Genomic DNA, 25,876 nt, shown 5'->3' on the forward strand with positions numbered 1-25,876 from the left:
AAACGGGATAATATCCCGTTTTATCCAACATGCATTGCATATGTGGGATTTCACTTTAAATTCTGAATTGAATATGTTCTCGCTATGACAACCAACAATGACAGTAGTTAGGACATATAATAATGTGATATCCTTCCTTTAAGCCCACATACATATTTTAGTACTACTAATACATCAAAAAAAGTTTTGCATCACCTGTAGAAGTGGTATTTACGCTCCACTTCAAGAAATATCCATAAAAACATTTGAAATCTTTCCTTGTAATTGTCTGAAAAACGTAAGCAATGTTGAGAAACAGTAGAAGTCTACCCTAGAAACCGACTGAAAAATAAACAGATGTAAACAGAAGTGCAAGAAATCTCATCTCTCGGCGAATAACTCAGGGTAAAACAGTTTTATTTCATTCTAAACAGGTTGAACAATGGCAAGGCGGTCAATTACGAACTTGAACCGTATGAGGATTGTTTCTCTATGTCAGGAATTGTAGTGCAATTAGCGAGCCGCTTAGAATTGAACCAGAATGATGTGGTACGAACCTGGAATCGCTTCCGAAACCCAGGTATTATCGACGACATGCCTCGTAGTGGTCGTCCACGTGCAACAACATAATGTGATCACCGATATCTGCGAATTATTGCCACGAGAAACGCTGAGAATACTGCTGGCATGATTAACAATGACTTTCAAACTGCGATAGGGAGACGCATATCCAATCAGACTGTATGAAACCGAATACATGATAGCAGACTGCACTCCAGACGTCCATGGCGAGGTCCGACTCTTAAACCTAGGCACCATGGACAACCTTACACATGGTCAAGAAATCATCACCAATGGACTGGTACAAAATTGGCACAAAGTTCTATTCACGGACGAATGCCGAATATGCCTTGCGCCAGATAATCATCGACAATGTGTGTGGAGAGAATCAGGTAATGCTACATGACTTAGACACCCCTACAATCAAATGCAGTAAGGTAGTGGGTCAGTGATGTTTTGGGGTGGCATTATGTGGGGTCGCGGACACAATTGGTGTCGATCCAAGGAATGCTGAGGGCTCCACAGTATAGGGACAACATTCTTCAAGCCATAGTAGCACCGTTTAATCAGGACTTCGGAAAAGGATTCATGTTTATGGACGATAATTCCAGAATCCATCGTGCGGCTGTTATCAATGACTTCCATAATCGTGAAGGAATTGCCAGGTTTGAATGGCCCGCACGTTCTCCAGACATGAATCCAATTGAGCATGTCTGGGCTCAACTAAAGAGAGCCATTTGTGCGCGCCCTGACCCCTCACTCAATCTGGAAGACCTATGCAGAGTTGCTGTTGAAGAATGGGACAGAATGGGTCAACAGTTGATAAATGTGGTGGTAGACAGTATGCCAGGAAGAGTCCAAGCATTATCAATGCAAGAGGAAGCACTACACTCTATTTTAGTTGCTATGATAGAGATTTGGTACTCCAGCCAATACTCAATATCCATTTGGCCATCCACGCCATTGCTATAATTTTGTCAACAACTGTTATTTTATTGTCAACAACTGTTAAAAATAAATACATTTTCATCCCTTAGCTTTCCTTCTTTTTATCTTTTATTGAAGGTCTGGTTGACAGGTGATGCAAAACATGTTTTGGTATATTTATTATGCATTTTAATAAAAACACACACATTTTTTTCAGTTCCTTAACAATATTTGCTTTATTTTAAATAAGTATCCTGTTTTACCCAACTAGTCGGCCAAAACGGGATACTTGCGCACTTTCCAAGAAAATAGTTTTCCCACTTTAGCTATGTCATTAGAAGTGAAAATCAAAATGTATTATGAAAGTACATAGAATAGTGGATTCATAAGTAAAAATTGAATTGTTTCCTATGACTTCAACAGGAAATATACAAGATTCCGTGTTAAGTATCCCGTTTTGACCAACTTTTCCCTAGCAGTCTGGTCAAACATTTTACCACAATTACGTTGAAAACGTTATTGTTGACAGTAGCGACATGTTGTAATACAGAATTCCATCAGATTTCCTGATTTCTTACTGGTATTTTAGGCTACATTTCGTAATATTGTTTTTGGTTTGTATATACAGAGTGATTATAAAGTCTCGATCCATTTTATAGAAATAATGGACGTCGGACATGAAATCGATATGGGGTTATCGTGATGGTAGGTACATAAGAAATTAATCGTAATTCAACATGTCCGCCATCCATTTCATAGCATTGTCCCTACCTTTCACCTGTAGCCTTAAAGACAATCGTCAAAATGTTCCCTGTAATCGCTGCACATGCTTCCCGATTACGATTCCTCAGATTCTTTAGATCTCGTACTTTAGTTTTTCACTTTTGCCTAGATAAAACCCCAGGCGAAAAAGTCTAACGACGTCAGGACAGGTGAACGTGATGGCCTTACTCGTGATGAACCTCTGCCAATCAATCTGTTAGGAAAGCGCTGGTTGAGGTACTCTCTAACAGTTAATGCAAAATGCGGGAGTCTTGCTTCGTGCTGAAAGACAACACTGTCAACAATGCCATCCTGCTCTAGCTGTGGTTCCAGAAAGTCTGTCAGCATGTCTATACTGTTTTCGTTGTAAGAAAAATCCTAATGTAGACATAAGCACGTTGCTGTCATAACCGTGATTGGCTTCCAGTGGAAACACTCACATGATGCAGGAAAATATAGTTCGTATTTGGAAACGGTAATCTTGTATTATTTGAAAATAAAAAATTTAATTCTAGTTGTTAAAAACGATGAAACACATAACTTTACTCATATGTAAAACGCTATGTAAAACAAAAGCTACTTTTATATTTTGTTATGTACAATGAACGCGGATGAATACCAACAGTAACACCGCGGTAGTCTATTCTTGCAACAAGTTGACGTCACTTGAGCTCGTAGTTCACGTAAGCAAGTGGTACTGAAGTATGGCTTCTGCATCCTCGGTGTGTGTGGTTATTAGTCATAAGATTGGAAATCCTCTCAAAAGCGGAAAAACAAATAGTCTTAAAGGTATATAATAAATTGTAATAATTTAATTGCAGTAATTATAAATTAAATATTTCCTAAGCAAATGAATGCATAGTAGTGAGGTTAGGCCTACTTGATGAGTAACGGGACATGTTTAACATGAAACAGAATGTACAACAGTAGGCGGGAACATGTACTGAGAATCTATGGCGCCAAACAGCGGCCAATGATGCCTCACTTCAGTCACGTGCTATTGTTTACATTAGGATTTTTCTTACAGCGAAAAGATTATAGGTAAGGATTGCCTGTAACGGTACCTTCTGCGAACATGAAAGGACCGTAAACAGTGGCTTGTGTAAGCTCAAGCCACACATTCACTTTTGGGGTGTTCCTTTGCCATTCATAGATGGCGTGTGGTGGCTCGTTTTCCCATATGCGACAGTTGTTGTCTTTATTCACTTTACCACAAATGTGGAATGTGGCCTCGTCACTAAACAGGATATGTTCGAATAAGTTTTTGTTGTTCACATCCTCCATCAAGTCATAACACATTGCCCTACGAGCAGCATAATCTTCTACGCCTAGTTTTTGTAACACCGGAATGTGATAAGCACACTTCTTCGATTTAAACCTCAAAATCTTCAACACAGGTGCTCTGGACACATGTAGCTCGTTACTTAAATGGCCAGTCGATGTTTGAGGACTTCTTTCGATGGCTTCTCGGATCTATGCCACAGTCTCCTCGGGCTCGGCAGGTCGACCGGAACGTGGAGCATCGGCGACATTGCCTGTCCTCTGAAATTTATTGACCAATAGTCTGATATTTGTTCGTGTTGGCGCCGGTTTGTGGAATTTACGTCTAAACTACTCTTGTACCTGTGCATAAGTTCAACGGCGCAATCGAGCACCGACAACAGCCACCCGTTCTTCAATAGTCAATGTTTTTATATTGACTCAATCTGTTTACTGTGCATTGTATTTTTTGTTTAGCATAACTGATGAATTGTATGTGCTGTAAATTGAATAGTATACTGTATAGGTCAACTGATGAATTGTTTAAGCTTATAAATTGAATTAATCTGCTTCATATGAATTGTACAATTTTGTATAACTTAACGAAAATAAGTTTGTAAATTGAACTAATTTGATTGTATATGTTTGTATAGTTTGGTTGATGAATTGTATATGCTTTTAAAATGATTACTAGTCTGTGTAGCTCTACTGATGAATTGTATATAAGCTTACTGTAAATTGAATGGTAGTCTGTATAGCTCAACTGATGAATTGTTTATGATTATAAATTGAATTAATCTACTTGATATTAATTGCACAAATTTGTATACCTTAATGAAAGTATGCTACTTTGTATTGTATATATTTGTATAGTTTTGGTCGATGAATTGTATATGCTTTAAATAGAATAGTAATCTATATAGCTCTATTGATGAATTGTTTGTGTTTGTAATTTGAAGTAGTTTGCATGATATGTATTATCAATTTCTGTATATATCACAACTGGTTGAATTGTTTATGCCTTAAATTTAATTAACTTACTTGTTTTGTATTATACATATAGCTCAACTGATGAATGATCGTTTGCGTTTGTAAATTTAATAATCTGATTGGCTATGTATGGTATACTTTTAGTAGAGCCATCGATGTAGCTCTATTGGCAGACTCGCTGGGCTGCTGATCCGGAGCTGCGTTCGGGCTTGGGTTGGATCCCCCTTTGGTCTTTGGTTTCTTCCGAGTTTTTCCACAGCCGTTGGACTGAAGCCGGATGGTCTATGGCGAGTCTATGGCGAATCCTTGGTATCAACCCCTTTGATTTGATTATGCCACCTTTGATTTGATTACCTGGTTGGGTTTTTCCGAGGTTTTCCCCAACCAAAAGGCAAATGCCGGGTAATATTTTGGCGAATCCACGTACCTCACCTCATCTCACTACATCTCGCCAAAATATTGTAAAAAATTGCACACAATTGTAAAAATTGTAGAAAATTACTAAATTGTAAAACTATAAAAATTTTTAAAAATTGTAATTGCAATATTGTAAAATTTTGATTTGTTCCACATCTTAAAGCTTCATTGCTCATGTAAGATCTATGGAATAAAATGAATGAATGAATGAATGAATGAATACTAGTATCTCAGCCTGAAACGAAAACCAAAATCCAACGTTAACTCGAAAATGGATCGAGACTTCATAATCACCCTGTAAATAAGTATTATTAAAACGTTTAATACCGTACTAAATATGTGTAGGTTAATTTGAATATTAATCGAGAATGGGAAATTAAAATTGTACGTGCCGTGGTTGAGACCATCATTAATCTGTTTACTTTTACACAACAACTATCTAATGTCCTCCAGCGTTTCTTTAAGGTTCAACAAATATCTTTATCTCAGTTGTGTAAAAAAGTGCCATCGGTCAGAATGATCCACTTCTTAAGATTCTGTACTATAGCATGGTAGTTGGAGATGAGTTTATGATCAAATGAAACAGAAGGAAGCGCGAAAGAGCAAGATCAGGGCTTCACGGTGAATGTGTCAAGACAAATTTCAAAACGTGTGCATCGTATAGTCTTGTCGTGTTGCAGTGTGGTGTCTCTCGTTGGAAGAACATAACATTTATTTATTTGAATATGTACATCCGAAATTCTTAACTCCTTCAATGTCTCTACAAAGTGAGCTGCATTTAACTCACGGCCTTTTTCCAGGAAGGATTACTTTCCTTTCGCCAAAGTAGTTCTGATCTGGGTAAGTCTTTAACCACTTCTTTTATCATATAGCTGGCAAATCCTGATTCGACTGTCTGCTTTCATAAAATTTCTTCAGATCCCAGTGAATGACGTAATATGCTGTTTTACTTACATCTATATACATAGTATCCCAGAAGTTCGTGCATTAAATAAGTGGATGTTTTCTTTTCGTCAACTTAGCATCGGTCTTGAACTGTTAGCCCACTACACGGCGTTAAAATCGGGTGTGCTGTTTGTTCAACTGGTCTCATCTTACTTCCAACTCGTCTCAACGGCAAAACCTACCTGAGTTAACTTTGCAGCTTAACAAGCCTTGTAGATTGCGAACTTGAAGCTAATGGTTCCGTAGGTTCCATTCCCGCTGAGTGATATCTAAATTCAATCGAAATGAGAAGCCAATTTAATGTTACTTTGTTTATTTGAATCCTGATCTGCCGGTTATAATATGTACACTCCTCTTAGACTGATCTACATGTCAGCTAAGTAATTAATCAGGATTTGAACCTAAGACTTGAGACGTGAAGCCCGATGGTCAGTTATTGTAACTTCAACCACAGCTAAACGAAAGAGGCTGAGTGGCTGGAAGCAGTCAGTTTTATTGAATTCTTCTAGGCTTGGGTCACGTGTCAATTCTGGTGTCAAACTTACAGACAGAAGAGGGGGTCATGACGTTGTATATGATAGTCATGGCCCCATGATAGTGTGTCATCATACATGGGTCCAGCTAGTGTGAACTGTGACTCATATCCTCGTGAGGCGATAAGCTGGATGACTTAAAGTCATGAGTTATTTTCTTAGCGATAATTCCCAGACTATATGACTGGCTACATTGTGAAGTGATCAATGCTTTTTCAGAATGGCAACTAGTATGTTTCGTTACCTGTTGGTCATTCGATACACCTTAAAGAAACTTATGTGAATCTTGAACTGATTCTTATGAAGATACAATATAAATATCATAACTGCATTATCTTTGGAGATCTGAGAGAGTTGTTCACGCTTTTTGATCATCAGATTGGGTATATAAAGTTTCCATATTCCCTCTGTAAATGGGACAGCAGAGCCAGAAGCAGTCATTGGGAACAAAAACACTGGCCACAAAGAACAACATCTCTTGAATCTCACACAAGAGGAAAAGCAACAAATGCAACTTCGCCATGAAGAGAAAAAGGCGGTATAAAGCATTTGACTAAATATGAGTTCTTAATTATGACAATGTAATGGCTTTTGTACCTTCAACATTTGCCCAGGACGTGTTTCTCTTTATCACTTTTCCATATTAAATTCAATAACACTATAGCTTATTCACATTGCTAAAAGTGCCAAATGCATGTTGCGGAAAAATGGTGCGTGATAAAGAAAACTTAAGCCCAGTTTTGGATTCAGCACCTCAAGAAATTATAAATTTAACATAAAGTTTTAGAAAAGTTTTTATGACCCTTGAATTTGCAGCCCTGTGCTGTTATAGTAAGTTAAAATATAAAAAAGCTTGTTTTGTTCAGCCTGGGCAGAGTCCGCGATTCGAGTACCTGGTGCGGCTGGACGCCCTGTCTTCGCCGTCGCTGTATCCTGACGGCGGGACGCAACCCACGTGCCGCGTGGTAGAGGGAATGGGAGGAGACGGTGCACCGCAGGGCTTCGCCAAGATAAGACTGCAAGGAGAAGGCGCCGAGCAGTGGGCGGAGTTCATCAATCCCGCTGGTTTTCTGCGGAGGTAAGCAACTTCCTGCAACTTTCAGTCACACGTCTTGTTACCTGCTCCTGCGGGGCTGCGTAATTAACCCATTAGTGCATAAAGTTGGATTATATATTTAAAATAATTTTTTTCATAAAAATTTGTTGTTTAGCATAAGTTGAACACGTATTAAGCAATAAAACATTTTATTTTCTTTTTGTTTGAGAAATACAGGCCGTCCGAAAAATCGGACGCTATGCACACTGATCAGTTACATTGCTGTTTCTTATTTTAGGTATTTTATAATAATAAGATCCCTTTAATCACTCAAAATCACTTATTGTCACGTATTTATTTTACTTTAGGTAACAATTGTCATATTTACTACTGGTTGTGGTATTCTGTAAAACATTTACGGTGAAAACATATTTTACATTTGCAACAAATAAATTTGGGTTTGTCCTTGTACTTACTACATCTTCTCTTTGAACGAGTGGTTCAGTCCACATAACCACACATCCTTAATATTCGTAGGTGCACTTTTTCCTTGATATGTTGTTTGTCCGTATGTTTTTAGCAGTGCTAATTCCAAAAAAAACGTTGAAATTGTAGAAATTTTTGCCAGTATTTTGTTTCCTGTAGAGTAACCACGCATTTACTACACTGTCGTCCGAGATGTATGCGAATATTGGCTACCACCATTTCTTCTGACCATTTTGGATCTGTATGAAGTCACATACTGATCGATCTAATGTACTCCTCCCATTCCTTTGTTGTTCGAAGAAAATAGTATAGGCTGAGAAATGGAAACTTTACATTATTTTTCACTTCACCATCTAGATATAGTAGATATAGACATGTTTTCAAAGTTAGTGGCTGCTGTAACAACGCTGTTATCATTCCTTCGAACAATAAGGACGTTATTACAGGTTCTGAAGTCATGTGAATCTGTCACTTTTTTTGTTGAATTCTGAGAGGACAGTTTTCCATTCTATTTTCCTGTCAAGTTCCCGTAGCGCAAATCTCTTTTTTCAGCGAGATGCATAAACATTTTTACAGATGTAAAGTAGTTATCAAAAAGCACTTTATATCCTCCATGCTCGGAAATTCCAACTGCATTGGTTAGGGAGCGAGATCTGGGCTGTAGGGTGAATGTTGAAACACTTCCCAGCAGAAGAGCTGTTATGCACTGAGCCGTAAGAGGTTGAGCGATTACCATCTTTCTTACAACTCAACAAATTCCTGTTCGGTCAGTATTTTCACAGCGACAGAGAGGAGAGAGGCGCAGGCGGCTGTCACACACTGGTTCCTATCCCATAGCGCAAATCCCTTTTCTCAGCGAGATGCCTAAACAATTTCACAGATGTAAAGTAGTTATCAAAAAGGCACTTTATATCTTCCATGCTCGGAAATTTCAACCTTATTGATTAGGGAGCGAGATCTGAGCTGTAGGGTGAACGTTGAAACACCTCCTGGCAAAAGAGCTGTTATGCACCTCAACAAACTCCTGTCCAGTCAGTATTTTCACAGTGTCAGGGAGGAGAGAGGTGCAGGCGGCTGTCACACACTGGTTCCGATCCCAGGCGACAAACTTCTACGACACAGGCATATAAAAGTTGATCCCACGGTATGACAAATATCTGAATTCCGGTGGGGAATATGTTGAAAAATGGCTCAAAAGTTGCTTTATCTCTTCCAATAAATCTTTCCGTGAAAGAAATTGTTTCTTTCTCTAAACGGCCCCAGGGAAACTTACTTTCTGGACGCGCCTCATATTGCAGAAACACCATCACTGTCCTTACAAGCAGTCTGTAATTCACAAGCGCTAATAAACATTTTTCTGCCAAGGTGAATGAGATTGGCTTCGTGTTCATCAGATTTGTGGCTGTCCGTATGTGTCCAACCCTTCGTCTGGTGATATAACATAATAAATGAGCTCCTCTTATGCAATTTTATCTTTATTTTCAATTATTTCTATATCTCGTTCACATTTAGGCTGAAAAAGAGTAACGAAAATATCATAACAGCATTCGTATTACAACTTCCATTGTAACTGTATCCAGAGCATAGCGTCCGTTTTTTCGGACGTTGACATTTACAATTCGTTAACAACAAACCTTTTAACAAGAATGGAGATTTTTATGTGCTGGTTCAATAATGGAAGTATCAACAATAGTATAAGCCTAGTATCAAAAAATTACGTTGTTATAAAATATATTAATTTATAAATTTAATTACCCCTTGCACACAACATCGTACTGCTTGGTTGTTATCTTAACAATGTGTGTTCTCTAACACTGTAAATTCAAGCTGAAAAGCAGAAACTGCTAAAATCAATATAGCTACTACATTGAGGAAGTAATATAGCATATTTTAAACAAATTAGCTCGAACACTGTAACCTGTACAACAAAATTCTTTTGTGTCCGATTTTTCGGACACTATGCACTAATGGGTTAATATGAGAAAGAATTTTTGGCCAAAGAAATAAAAGTCATTTACAGGGTGATCCGTTTGGGTATGGATAAAATAAAAACACCGTAAAACATTTACTACCGAACTTTATTTGTTGAAACTTTGTGCATACAACACTGAAAGATAGGAGATTCCTCAGACCTCAACATGTCCCCCATTGCGCACCCTGCACAACTCATAACGATAGTGCAATTCAGCCCATGTCCGTTGTAACATAAGAGGTGTGATTTGTTGAAAAGCTTGAGTAATTTTTACTCTCAGATCATCAATGTTCCTAGGTTTCTGTGAATAGACAACGTCTTTAACAAAACCCTACACGAAGAAGTCAGGAGGGGTTAGAGCTGGGGAGTTTGGGGACCAAGCCAAGAGATAGCTGCTTCTCGTACTGGGTGTCGCCTGCGACCTCCTGTATGTTTTTTTTTAACACAGAACCTGTTTCTACAAATGTTCAATACCACAATATTATGGAATCGTGTTTAGGTACATTACGCACACCATAATCACGTCGAAATTCCTTTCGAACTCTTTCAACACTCTCTAATGTAACATACCAAAGAACATATTGTGCCCGTTGTTGATTTGTAGTAGCCATTTCAATCATCTACCATTTTCATTTGTCCTCTCAGATTATCCATTGTTGATTGCGCTATATGGAAACTCTCATCTTTTAATCATAATATAACCAGCAAGAAATTTTTACTACTATCAGAATAGCTTTATAATAATAAATTAATATTATCCATACCCAAACGAATTAGACTGTATATCAAAGCTAAAATATGTAGTAGCTGATGAAGGCCTAGAAAGAGGAGACACAGTAATTAAATGTTGTATTTACAGTTCGTTCGCTTATCTTGTAGCGTAGGCAATCAGCCCATGTTGGAGTCAGTGAATCGTATCGGCACACGACAGATAAAATAACGTAAGCGAACTTGCAACACTTCATTTTAAGAAAAAGCTAGTTATTATTCTCGGCTTACTAGTTGAAACTAAATTTTGTGTTGGCATTTTTTTTTTTTTTGTTTTCTTTCTGAGGAGGTCCCGTAGGCTTGCACCGTAGCCTAAGGTTTATTGTACCGACCTCCTGATTATTGAATCATTCTTGAGTCTTTAGGACCGCAGTACTTGATTTATTGCTTGTTTCCATCTTATCAGTTCAGCTACGGCATCTAGGTCTCATGGAGTCCACGTAGGAACGCCCTTCCGTAAACTATTGGCATTCTGCAGCCTCCTCAGATCGTTCGATGGGAGCTGTTAACAGATCATGTACTAAGTCCTGCTACATTCTATACTACCTGAAGATAGCAGCATTGTAGATATCGGGATTCGCCATTTGAGAGGGAGCCACACGAAATGTACCTCTCTGTCTACCGTAGTCCGCTGTTTCATTCCATTTTATTTCATTTCATTTATTATATTCCATAGATCTTACATTAGCAATGAAGTTTTAAGATGTGGAACAAGTCAAAATTTTACAAGATCACAATAATTACAATTACAATTTTTACAATAGTTTTTACAATTTTTACAATTTTGCAATTTTCTAAAATTTTTTACAATATTTTGGCGAGATGAAGTGAGATGAGGTGAGGCCCGAGGATTCGCCAAAAGATTACCTGGCATTTGCTTATGGGTGGGGGAAAACCTCGGAAAACACCCAACCAGGTAATCAGACCAAAGGGGGTGAAATGAAGTGAGGCCGAGGACTCGCCATAGACCATCCGGCTTCAGTCCCACGGCTGGGAAAAATCCTCGGAAGTAACCATTCAATGAGACCAAACGGGGGATTCAACCCAAGCCCGAGCGCAGCTACGGATTAGCAGGCCAGCCAGTCTGCCTACTGAGCTATATCGGTGGCTCTACTAAAAATATACGATACATAGCCAATCAGATTATTAAATTTACAAACGCAAACGATTATTCATCAGTTGAGCTATAAAATATATTACATAGCAAGTAAGTTAATTCAATTTAAGGCATAAACAATCCACTCAGTTGAGATATACAGAAATTGATAATACATGTCATGCAGATTACTTCAAATTACAAGCATAAACAATTCATCAATAGAGCTATACAGATGCAATTTAAAGCATATACAATTCATAAGCCAAACTATACAAACATATACAATACAAAGTAAACAGATCAATTCAATTTACAAGCATACTTTCGGTAAGCTATACCAATTTGTGCAATTCATATCAAGTATATTAATTTAATTTATAAGCTTAAACAATTCATCAGTTGAGCTATACAGACTACTATACAATTTACAGCATATACAATTCATCAATTGAGCTATACAGAATACTACTTAATTTACAGCATATACAATTCATCAGCCGAACTATGCAAACATATGCAATACATAGTAAACTAACTCAATTTACAAAACATAATTTCGTTAAGCTATGCAAAGTTGTACAATTCATGTCAAGTAGATTAATTCAAATTATGAGCTTAAACAATTCATCAGTTGAGTTAAACAGTCTACTATTCAATTTACAACATACACAATTCATCAGTTATGCTAAACAAAAATAAACAATGCATAGTAAACAGATTAAGTCAATATAAAAACATATTTTAGTTGAGCTATATAAAATTGTACATTTCAAATTAAGTAGAATAATTCAATTCACAAGCATAAACAATTCACCAGTTGTGTAGAAGGCATGAGTATGTAGAAATTTGGTTAATTCTTTTCTAAACCTTTTCTCATGGTTCTTTAAATCTTTAAGATAATTAGGCAGTGAATTGAAGATGTAATACATGAACAGCGAACTCTTTTTTTATAACAGCCTAGACTAACAGAGGGTAGATGAAGATCTGATTTATGTCCTGAATTAAAAGAACCTCAGTTTCCCTGGGATCTGTGCACCTCGCACAAACAGATGACATCTGTAAGTGATTCACGGTACCACGTCTGCTGCATTTCCTGTTCGTCCTGAAACAATCGAAGATGGTAGATGAAGTTGAAATGAAGGCGAAATGAATCCAAGGTCCAACACCAAAAGTTACGCAGCAATTATGTTTCAAGTAATTGAGGGGAAAATCCTCGGAAACAAACCAAACCAGGTAACTTGTCCCAACTAGGATTTGAACAGGAGCCCGCTCGTTTCATGGTTCAACATGCTAACCTTTACACCACAGCGGTGGACTTGTGTTGCCATTAGTTCTGGCATCCTTGGTAATCTGTGCCTCGAAATGTTGGTAATGATTATGAAAATGAATGTTATCAGTGGCCGCGATAAACCTATACATACAGAATCAGCTATTATCGCCGCGCTCTCGTGGTTAACATTCGGCAGGTCTTTGAGCGGCCTCGTGCATAACATTCGGCAGGTCTTTGAAATTTAATTGCATTATTGTTTTCAATTTCTTATGTCGCCGCTTCAATCACTCGCCTCAATTTCAGTATTGCAACCAATAAGCTGCTTCCATTATTAAATGACACCTACTTGTCTAATCCACGTGGACTAAAACCGAGGTTGCAATGTCTTGTGCTGAGGACGAACATTAAGGTCTGTGATTAAAAATTATTATTAAGAGTTAAGAATGTCAACGTACTCGTATATGAAATAATAATAATAATAATAATAATAATAATAATAATAATAATAATAATAATAATAATAATAGTCATTTAACAATATAACAAACTTATCGAGGAAGTAGACGTGACAACGTGACGCTTAGAGTGAAACCTACAGAGCAACAATCAGTCGGCAAAATTATGTTTTAAAAGATCACCGCACGTTATTGTATGATGCCGACATGTTAACCATGAGAGCGCGGCGAAAATAACATCATTCATAATGTATGCATGGTCAACTGTAAGTAATGTCATTAATTTCAGATGGTTATTCCTTGAAATATTTCAAACCTAACAGTTAAAAATTACTTTTGCTCGTTTTTGTTTCTTTATCGAAATAAACATTATTTTATACGAAATGTTTGATAGCGCGTCTCAATATGCTCAGTCGATTTAAGAGACCAGTGTATTATTATAATAAATGATTGAAATAATTTTAGTTTTGTCCTTTAACTGCACAGAAATTTGATCTCAACAAATGTAACTTTTCGTTCTGAAAAGCAGTTTTAAAATGTTACATTTGTTCGGATGAAATTTTTGCATACTTAAAGGACAAAACTACACTTCTTTCAGTCATGTATTATCATAATACACTGCTCTCTTAAATTGGCTGAGCATATTGGGAATTAAATGAACGGCTCTCCCAAAACACGCTATTAGATGTTTAATATAAAACACTTTTTATCTCGGAAAGACCGCAAAAAGAAGCAAAATTTTATTCAAATTTTTGTTTCAAATATCTCATGAAATAACCCTCTGAAATTAATGACATTACTTACGGTTCACTCTATATATAAATATTTTAAGGATGATGATGCCATGACCCAGTTGTAACAGGAGTACAGGTCTGAACGTGGGTTCAGTGGTTCTGTAATAACGGAACTCATATTTGTACCCATTGTTTTACTGCGGAGAGCGCTAAGAATTTTCTCTATAGCTGGGCCGGTTTAATTTGCATAACAATTCATACACTGTTCTTCAAATCAGATCACGATTAAATTATTTGATTCTACATAAATCTGTTCTCCAGTTTTGGTCAAGATCTTTTTAGCGTGTGGAATATTCTGATATATTTAGCCCAACTATTTTGTTCAAAGCTGATCGAATTTTAGCAGGCTGTAAATTTTTAGCTCCATTTTAATTTTATTTTAACTTGTAACAAAAACCATAAGCAACTTAAACGAAAATATGCACATATATCTTATCGTTAGGTTTTTAGTGTTCATCATACAAATATCTTACTGATGTATAGATCTGATGATGACCGCTACGTAGCCGAAAACGTTAGTCACTGTTTGATTATTATACAGAGTGAACTCTAAATAATGTCATTAATTTCAGGAGGTTATTCTTTGAGATATTTAAAAAACTTTACTATAGTTTCGCTCGTTTTTGCTTCCTTTTCGCGATAAAAATTGTTTTACACGAAATATTTCATAGTGTGTTTTGGTAAAGCTATTGATTGAATTTGCAATATGCTCACTCAGTTTAAGAGAGCAGCGTATTTTGATAATAAATGTGCAGGAATTTGATGTAACTTTTCGTTCTGCAAATAAATTTTACAATGTTAAATTTGTTCGGATCAAATTTCTGCATTTTAAAGGACAAAACTAATTTTTTTTCAATCTTGTATTATCATTAAGGCTAGGATTTTGATGAAATTGCATCTTTTTTCTAGTAAGCCAGAAACATAGCCGCTTTAGTATTTATACGTTATGTGATAAACTGAGTGTTTTAAGACATTTGTTAGGGCATTTTTTTTTATTTTTTTGCCTGTTTCAACTCATAAGAGCATCTTTTGTGTTATTTGGACATTTTTTAGGCATTTTAATTTAATTTTGGCCACAAATCCCCATTATTAATATAAAATAATGTTTATTTCCTTTGATATTTTGTCTACATATTTTGTTCATTAATACCCTTTATTTTTTACTTGGTTATTTAACGACACTGTACCAACTACGAGGTTATTTAGCGTCGATGGAGTTGGTGATAGTGATATGATATTTGACGGGATGAGGCCGAGGATTCGCCATAGATTACCTGACATTTGCCTTATGGTTGAGAAAAACCTCGGAAAAAACCCAACCAGATAATCAGCTCCAGCGGGAATCGAACCCGCGCCCGAGCGCAACTCCGGATCGGCAGGCAAGCGCCTTAACCGACCGAGCTACACCGGTGGCTAATACCCATTATTTTTGTATAATATTTTAATCGTTTTTCTACACAAATACTGCCCTTTTAACGTAGTACGCCCCATGTAATGGATCAGTCCAACCATCCCTGCAATATAGACTCCTCTATACTGGGTGTTCAGTTCAAAGTGTGTCATGGTTCGCTGTATGCCGTCATGTGGGTAGCCGATGAGCCTAGAGAATTCAATCTTCCTACACTTCCGCAGAGGCGTATTACCTACGAGCCAGAGAAGTTGCCTAGCAAGTACGGCGTTCATTCTGAAGAGTACGTACCGATAAGTACGGTAACGCCGGAATGTGAACTGTTTGGAAACACGTACTGTCGGGATATGGGGAGAGGGTTAAGACGATTGCTTACGTATTTGTTGACATTAACTTCGACGGTCAACATGGACATGGAGCATTTGATTTGTGTTGTGGAATGTTACCGTACGCAACCGATGGTAACAAATATCATGCGTACGACTTGCCCGCGCAAAACACAGTTCGAAAGAGGTTATGGTAGCACACAGACCGTACAGACCGCCATCTGTTGCTACGACGTTCAAGTTATACCGTACACGTTCTCAAGTTCAGATTGAACGCCATGAATAATAGGCAACTTCTCTGACATATAAGCTGAAATTCGCTTCAAATTGGTGACTCAACAACAGTGACGTCATGACACACTTTGAAATGAACACCCAGTACTTACTACATGGAAACTACATCAGGTAAAATAATTAATTAAAGTGTATCACTTAGAAAAAATTATGTAAAATTAAATAAACTTAAATGTTGGTACTAGAATTTAATTTAATTACTAGTCTAAATATTAAGTAACACAAAACTCCTTTTCCTATTAAGCCCATTTTGGAATGTAAGATCAATTTTTAGGGCATTTTAAGGGCATTTTTGAAAGATTTTTAGGTCATAAATGCATTGTTTATAGGACATTTTTTTATGATTTATAGGTCATCAAAATCCTAGCCCTAATTATCATAATATACTGTTCTCTTAAATTGTCTGAGCATATTGGGAATTAAATCAGTGACTTTCACAAAACACGCAATGAAATGTTTCATATAAAAAAAATCTCGAAAAGGAAGCAAAAAAAATGGCATTAATTAGGATTCACTCTGTATAATTGCTTTTTAGTTCATTAAAAGAAATAAATATAACTTTATAGACTGATGATATTCTACATTAAATAATTATTAATTGTATAAGATTACAATTTATTTGAAAATACGACATTATAGTTAATATATTTTGACCGGGAAGGGCTTGAAACATAACATTCTTGCCTTTATTAGCTGGAAAACCATATTTCGCGTATCCGTGATTTGTGAAAACGAGGTATTTGTAGTCATATACCAATAGAGTAAATGCTGGATATGTTGTGCTCCAACATATAACGACCTTCTATTTCCACGGAAATCTTAAAACTGATCATTTTCTGCATCACTACTTTTTGTGTTTCGAATAATGAAAAAGGAAAGATAAAATTTTAATAATAGTCAATACAATGGCAGATCTCATCTTGAAGTATCTTCTGAAGATCTGAATTTGCTACCAGTAACTTGCCATTTATTCCAGACAACAAAGAACCTCGCTGAAGTTGAGCTCTCGCTTCCTGATCGAACAAATTTCCGCATGGTTGCTACCGCTTCTGCATTCCCCCAAAATTATTTTTTCTGTTGTGTTAGCGTTAAGTTTATCGGCCGATAGCATACATGAAGAGGGGAGATCGCCCTCGCTCACACGAGAGAGTGGCAACACATTCTGAGGCTCCAGCCATACCAACAACGCACATCGTGTGGCATTTCCTTCGTAGCTCAAAAAGAAATTATGGTTGATTAGGAAAGATACATTATTCACAAACGATTAGAAAAAACACTTACGAACATTTCGTTACTGTCGAAGTGCACTTTAAACATCGTGGTTTGTAGTTTATTATCTTATATTTAGTTTATTTTGCTAGGTTTCTGCCCTCAGGGCGAATTACTGCGAATTGACAGACATAGCACAGTCCGCTCAATAATTGCTAACAGATTAAGGGAACAGCTGAATATGAAGTATATGAGAAAGTTCAATGTCTTTCTACGGAAGGATCTGCACGGCGTGCTGACATAATATTTGACAGAGATAAAAAAAACTGATCTTATTCTTGACCCCACTGTAAGGTCAGAAATTAATGAAGATCAACCAAAGCAGGTACATGAAGAGAAACGCGCTATTTACCTTCCATGCTGTGATGATCTCAGTCATAAATATAATATTCAAGATTGGAATGTCATTGGACTTACGTTTGGTGCGCGAGGAACAATTCCCATATTTACATTGGAGATCCTCAGAAAATTAAAGGTTCCTGATAAGACTCTTCAGACAATTGCATCAACCATTTTAAAATCTTCATTGAACATCATCAATCACCATTTCTATTCATCTTTATAATATGCAATGTATATTATTTATTTTAAATAAATTTTTATCGTTTTGATAGCTACCAAATCTTGTCGCAGAATATTCTTTCTTAAAATTTCATTATGTATTTTTTTAACATCAATTTACATTTTCCTTTTTTGTTCATTTGAATTGATTAGGATGCCGATATTTTAAATCCAAGATTTGGACGGCTATCATTTCGATGATATTCTCTCTATAGTGACTTTATTTTCGAGGTTATATCGCGACTTTCTGTTGGAACTGGTACATTGTTGTTACATTGGATATCCATATTTGCTGCCATCTGCCCGCAGACTTCTGATATGATGTGATCTAAAGGCATGTACTCTTCGTTACAGCCAATGAATATCTTTTTCATATATTTCCATCTAGTGACCATATGGTCTGCACATATTTCCACCATGTACAACTATGGATTCAGGTCTTAGGAATGAGTTTCTGTATCTTTTTTTTATAGTGGAAGTGGGAACTATTTCGGTATTTGACCTTAATATATTATTAGATTCAGTTTCTTATTGATCGAGAAAACCATTAAAAACCACTATCAGATTGGTCTTGCGCGGGATTTAAACCTGGGACATCACCAATGCGAAGCTAATGTTTTATCAGTAAGCATATTAAATGCGTGTTTATTAATTTTATTATCACTATTATTAGAATTCATGTACGAAATAGTAAAGAACAATAACTGAGCATGGAAAACTGCTTAATTATTCTTTTTATTTCTAAAATACACCGTGTCCCGCTTAGAGGGATCGAGAAATGAGTGATAATTTTAAGTGCAAATAATGATTTATTAACATATCTTTTTACATAACTTGATGTAAAAATTCTCAGAGTTTCAGAGACTGCTCAATGCAACTCGATGTGTGCGCCTTGAGTTGCTCTGCAGACATCTAAACGGTATTCAACCTCTCGCCAAGCATTCTGTAGCATTTGTGGGGTCATTAGCGCAGCTGTATTTGTGATGCGTTGCCTCAGTTCCTCCAATGTGTTAGCTCTTCCTCTTTGTTACACAGCATTCTTCACAAATCCTCAGAAAAAAAAGTCCAAGGGGGTCAGATCGGGTGACCTAGTTGGGCAAGCAATGGGTCCTCGTCTTGCGATCCACCTATCCATGTAAAACGACCACGGCGGAACAGATTTTTCTTCTACTAGCCATAGCACACACTGAACTTTCTGTTGTGGTGTCCACATGTTAATCACGGCGTGTTCTCCTACAAAATGGCGCCAGGCGTGTTTTAGCAACAAACGAAAAAAAAGTTACGCATGAAGCTGTTTTCAAACCTCGTTGCGTAAACTTGGACAGTTTCTCTATCTTGACAGATGTAAATCTTAACGATATCTTTATCTGGTTTTAAGTGGTGAGCATGAACATGAAGCGGAACATGGTGTACTTTTGCTCTGCAATGGGATGCTCTAATAAATAAAACATGTTTTTTTTTATCGGATATTGCTCCTCAAAATGTTTATGATCATTTACCTAGGTATTTTCAGTTTTTTCTAGAGTTATTCCGAGTAAATATAACTGGGAAGGACTAAGAAGGAAGGATTTAGGAAGATTTGGTGTCGCCATTTTAAGTTAACATATCGAAGTTATTCTTGCTCATAGATAACCTTACTGTAAAAGTGATGTCTCGATAAAAATTTCAGGCTTAACTTAGGGTATATAAAGTGAGAGAGACAGTGTTTCATAAAATAAGCAGGAAGAGTTAATGAAATATTATAGGATAATAAACACACGTTTTATCACATGCATAGAGATCACATAGAGATGAAGTTCCAAAGAAAATAAATGGTTGAACACTATGAGATGATTTAGAAAATTAAGCTACAAGCACCGAACTGAATATAGGTTTATACTCCATGAGAATAATTTGAAAGAATGCATAAGAATGGAGACTAATGAATAAAACATATATGAAAGTAATAATTAACAGTGTTTGAATAGTAAAATAAGTAGTTAAATACAGTACCTAGTCCTGCCATAAGTTCTGCTTTCTTGAGAGTGTATCACAATTTTACTGAGAGAGAGATGGACTGGTTTTGTGCAGTAAGCTGTTGAGGAACAAAAATGAACTTCAGTTATTGGTAAATCCTTCGTTGTTGATATAATGAAGGTGAGACAAGATTTACGAGTGGAGGTTGCCACTTTTATATACTCTTACCTTAAAGCTGAGCATAATGACTTTATAGGATTAGATATTCAAATTGAATTCAATTTAAACAAAAAACACGCCAATTCGTATATTGAGGGGGAAGTCCGAAACCAGGCTTAATTGCATTTTAGATTTCACTCCCACACCCAGACTCCCCCACTTTGAAATTTAAAATAGCACCGCTATATTTTTGTACTTATATATCAAAGAGCATTCAATTGTTTATACACCTCATTGATTTGTTTTCACATCTTTTTTTTTTCTATCGTCGCCTGGCAACCTGTATTGTTCTTATTATCAGTTGATTGTAGGATGAAAACATCTTATTTTGTGTAGTTTCCTAAATTTAATCACTAAGGGTGATTTTTGTTCTCTCTTGAAGGGTATATACCATTTTAAAATAATTTAATACACAAACACAACAATTACATGAAATGCTCAATAAGTTTTTTTAGCTTTATTCTCGTTACACCTAATCAACAATAACAATAATCCAGGTTGCCAGGCGACGATAGAAAACAAAAGATGCGAAAACGAATGAGGTGTATAAACAATTGAATGCTCTTTCATATTTAAGTATAAAAATAGGCTGTGTTGTTGTTTTCTAATGCAGGCATTTTACAATAAAGACATTTGACCTCTTTCACTCCGATATTTTTCAAAGATATTGTCATGGTTAGCCACTGACGCACAGATTTTGAGATGTTCTGAATCCATTTCTTGATTTGAGTTGCACAATGGACAGTTAGGAGACTGATATATTCCAATTCTATGCAGATGCTTGGCCAAACAGTCATGGCCTGTTGCCAATCTAAATGCAGCTACAGACGATTTGCGTGATAAATCGGGAATCAACTGTGAATTATGATGCAGGGAGTTCCATTTTTTCCCTTGAGATTGTGTTATCAAATTTTGATTGTTGAAGTCTAAGTACGTAGATTTAATAATTGTTTTCACAGAGTAATACGTAGATTTAGTAACAGGTTTGTAAGTAGCAGTGTTGCCCTTCTTTGCTAAAGCATCCACATTCTCATTTCCCAGGATTCCACAATGGGATGGTATCCATTGGAATACAATTCTTTTATTGAATGTTATTAGTTCAGAGAGCATTTTATTTATTTCTGCTATTTCAGATGAAGGTGTATGTCTAGAGACTATTGATAGAATAGCTGCTTTGGAGTCTGACAGTATAAAAATATGGAGATGACATTTGAAATTTGAAATTGCGGACGGCTGGGGGTGGGGATGAAATGTATTGCAATTAAGCTTGCTTTCAGACTATCCCCTCAATATTTAAATTGACGTGTTTGTTGTTTAAATTGAATTCAATGTAAATAATTAGTTACTTAGAATGGGAATTTTGGAATGAAAGCCCTGTAACTTATATACCGGATGGAATGAGTTAGGTAGCCTATCGCTGCAGAGGAATCGTCTGTTTTGTCACCAAAAGGGACCTAGGTTCAATTCTGAAGAGATCTAGTCGATTCAATGGTAGGAAAGGTACTTTTGAGGTGTCAGACAGGATTTCTCCTGGCATTTCTATTAACTTTGCCATTTTTATTTTTTATAACTCCATTGTCGTTTTATTATTGTCTTAGGCACAATCCTAAATTAGGGAGTGACTATCGACAGTGCAGTGCTATATATGTTTTTGGTTGTATTCCAGGGACAAGATTCAAGAACGCTTTGTAGAAATCTTAGCGCAAGCGGCGGCGAAGGCCTCGGAACCTGTGAGGCCAGATCACGTGGACGAGTCCCGACTGTGTGGAAGTCCCGGGAAAATTGTAGATGTCGGTATTCTGGATCAACTACTGAGAATACCTCCCGAACGGCAGGTGTACTATGGATCAGGTATGTAGTATTTTGCTGGTACCTACAAATATATTAATTTGTTAAGTATTAGGCTATCAAGACTAATTTACTTACTATGACAATTAAAACCTTTAATACTAAAATTCTACCTCATAAATTCTTATTACGCCTTTTTCAGAGGCATTTTATCATGTGGTATTTATATTTGGGGAAATATCAGTAGCGTATCCAAGATTCTCTTTCTAAAAAAAAGAAAAGCTTTACGTATTTTAACAGGGTCTGCATATGACACTCACTGTAGACCACTATTTATATTCAAGAAACAATTTTAACTTTCATAAATTTATATATATTCCAATGTCTAATAAAAATTAAGAAAAACTTTGATACTTATCACCCTAAAACAGAAGTTCACCAGTATAACACAAGGTACATTTATTGTCTTTCAGAACCTATAGTTAGATTAAGTAAGTCTAAAAAATGGTTCGATTCTATTGCTATAACAATGTTTAATAAGTTACCATAAAAGGCAAATGATGCAAATTATATACAATTTAAATCTGTTTTGTATAACTAGTTAATCAACCATCCATTCTATAGGAATATCTTGACTACACTGTAAATGTATTCTAAATTTCTAAGCCGCATTGCTCTTTTATTACGATTATTATTAGTATTGGTTATTGTTATTATTATTGCCAGTATTGTTATTTCATTTGTATTGTTGTAATCATCTGTTTTTACATTTTATGTCAAATATTATTTTATATCTCTCGTAACTCAGTACATTTTATGTCTATTGCAACACACTATTGCTCATGACATTAATAAACGGATTGATTGATTGATTGATTGATTGATCGTCCTCAACTTTATGACTGTTGGTTCGGTCTCAGAGACAGATGGACCTAGTTAGAATCTTGATGATTTTGACGGTGATACGTATACAGTAAAATCTGAGTTGTCATAACTAAATAGGAATGATTTAAATTACGCAAAACTCAGAACTATGTATGAATTACGACTTTGTATTACAGTATGGTATGTTATGTATAGGGAGCGGATTTTTATGTGCTAAAAAATTTAAATATATTTATTTTTATGTACTGAAAAGTACGAAAATATTTGCTAAAAATAAAAAAGTATATATTTTTTAAATATGACAAAAATACCTTACTTAGCTTGGAAAAAAAAATGTTACTAGGTGCTCACCAACCAAACTTGAGTGCTTGTAGTTGGCCGAAAATTGCAGTGAACAACAAAGGTCATCTCCAAATTCTCCATCATAAATACCTGCCGATTATCTCTGAATAATGACTTATACTGTAAAAACGATCTTTCCACATCACAGGACGTCAGACGTGCATATTTAAAGAGAGGAATGTCACAAACACATACACCGTCAATTTCACCTACAGGCACATCCTCCAATACTTGAGCAACTTTACACATTTTTTTATATCCACTGTTTTTCCCAAACACATTCTGGAATTTGTCCCTTAGTAATATTGTGCTTCTGAACATGGTAGCGAGTCTAGTTTAATTTCCACGGCACACACCTCCCTGTTTCAGACAACAGGTTTTTGGATGCTTCGAGTTTTTTATAGTGCCACACAAAAAGCTTAGATTTGCTAATAGGAAAGCCAAATCGTTTTTTAAACAACAATCTTTCAGTACATCTTTAAGGATATCGATTGACGAAGCCCGATAACAGGGAGGCGGGAGATTTGTTTAAATTAAATAATGTTCATACCCGAGCTCTTATCTGTTGTGTTTCACAAACAAAGTATGGAATGAAATCATTTTCAGCAACAATAAACATTCCTGATTATGTGTTGTAAGATCTCTCCTTCTTGTCCTCGTTAATTTATTCTCTGATAATAACACTGATATGCTGCCTAGCAGTTCTCAGAACTTGATGCAATATTATTATAAAAATGGATCACGGATACACCACACAGCGCTTAAAAACACGAAGCAACCAAGAATTCTTAAAAGGATAACGTACTTCTGAGTGATATAATTGATTTAGTTTTAAAATATTTAAAGGTTCTTGTAAAAAAATTATTTAAGTAGAAAACTCCAAGATTTATGTATTTATAATGCATTTCCTGAATATGTGTATTTACATAATTTTTTGTGAAAATATGTGTTTTTATGTGAAATAAAATTCGGGTTTTAAACTTGAAACTTCATGTTTGGAACGTTTAACTTTGTTAATTGTGTTTTATCACACGCAAAAATAATATTTATTTACATAAGAATTCGGTCCTTAGTTATGTAACACATAAGAGGGGCTAATTACTTCTGTTGTAATCTACTTGTTGATACTCCTATAGAAGATTGGGTGACCTGTCAATCAGTATAGGATATAATCCGGTTCTTCCAACGGGTTAAGGCTGGTCCACAATAAACCGTGAACGAAAATATTGTTATTGTTTATATAGGGTTTTATTTTATTATTAATGATATGATTTATTTTATTGACTGGGACATGCTCTATGCGATATACTATTTTTGGTAGAATTTTATTCGAAGGATTTAATTTTGGAGATGGTGTATTTAAATGTGAGCATTCACAATTAACATTCCAGGATTGCGGCTAGCTTCTCGTTAATTGTAAATGCTCACATTTAAATACATTTATTTTAACATTTTTTCCGTTCTCATTTCCGTTCCCTGTTTATTGTGAACCAGCCTTCATGCCTGACTACTCGTGCTTGCAGCGGACTGCAACCAGAGCCGGTTTCCGGACCCGCGTGACTTCCGCATCGCCATTGTCGAAGGCGCTCCGGAGGTTCGCCTACGAATAGGTTTCCTGTCTCCTGCCCTGGCCGGTTCTCGAGCTGAAGACGTGGAGGTGAAGCTCATCCTCGGTGTGGGATGTGCGGGCTGGCCTCAGTCGAGCGATTTCCCCGGCCGGGCCCCTCTGGGACATATCGACTGCCTGCTCTTCCAGAAAGCAGCTCAAACGGTAAGAAACCGATTTATTCCGTAATATAGCCAGGCAACATTCAAAACGTAGCGCTTCCGTTTTGGACTCGCGCATAACGTCATTATTATACATGACTTAATTCTAGTGCTGTTGATCGATCAAAATATTTAATCGATTAACTGTTTGAATTTAACCGATTAAACGATAGATTAATCGAATTTTGATCGAGTTGAAAAATGTTTTGATGTAGTGTAATACACAATTATTGTTAAATTTAACTTGTGTTCGGTGATAAGCATAAGTATTAAATGTTGTATAGCTGTATATATTGCATCGTTATATTACAAAACAACTATTTTAATTACTGAATAACATATTTATTACGAGGCTTATAATTATTGTGTCAATTTCTCCGTGGATTTTTGGGACAAACATAAATAACAAAAAGTATGAAGACTCGCCTAGTTATGCTTCATCCATGATTTTAAACATGTGAGAGCCCGAATTACAAAGTGCCGCTCTACGTTTAGTAACATGTTTCCTGCATCACTAAACATGAATCAAGCACTTCTCAATCGATTAATTCCCATTCCAGCCTGACCGGTTAGGTTAGGTCAATGTGGCTACGAGCAGGTCAGGCCCGTAGGCGAAGTTATGAGGAGGCATGGGGGCACTGCCCTCCCAAACTTGTCTGAATTCTCCTTTTTTTTTCTCTATTAAATTGATGAATTGATGTCTTCAGATCATGTGTCTGGACTATAATATTTGTTTTTAATGTCTGAATGTATAATAATTTCTATGACCATCTCTGTAGTGTAGGGGTCAGCATGCTGGTCTCTTAC

At 36.2% G+C, this 25,876-nt stretch overlaps 1 protein-coding gene across 1 annotated transcript in view; it reads left to right on the forward strand.

Moving 5' to 3' along the window:
- LOC138712645 (uncharacterized) overlaps window positions 1–25,876 on the forward strand; it is a 257,211-nt gene that overhangs the window by 42,156 nt on the left and 189,179 nt on the right. Inside the window, exons 3-5 of the mRNA XM_069844613.1 lie at window positions 7,241–7,452; window positions 21,954–22,138; window positions 24,826–25,073. Of these exons, the coding sequence (XP_069700714.1) occupies window positions 7,241–7,452; window positions 21,954–22,138; window positions 24,826–25,073 (645 nt within the window). The remainder of the gene's footprint in view (window positions 1–7,240; window positions 7,453–21,953; window positions 22,139–24,825; window positions 25,074–25,876) is intronic.

This window comes from Periplaneta americana, chromosome 13 (genome assembly GCF_040183065.1).
Source record: "Periplaneta americana isolate PAMFEO1 chromosome 13, P.americana_PAMFEO1_priV1, whole genome shotgun sequence".
Lineage (NCBI taxonomy): Eukaryota > Metazoa > Arthropoda > Insecta > Blattodea > Blattidae > Periplaneta > Periplaneta americana.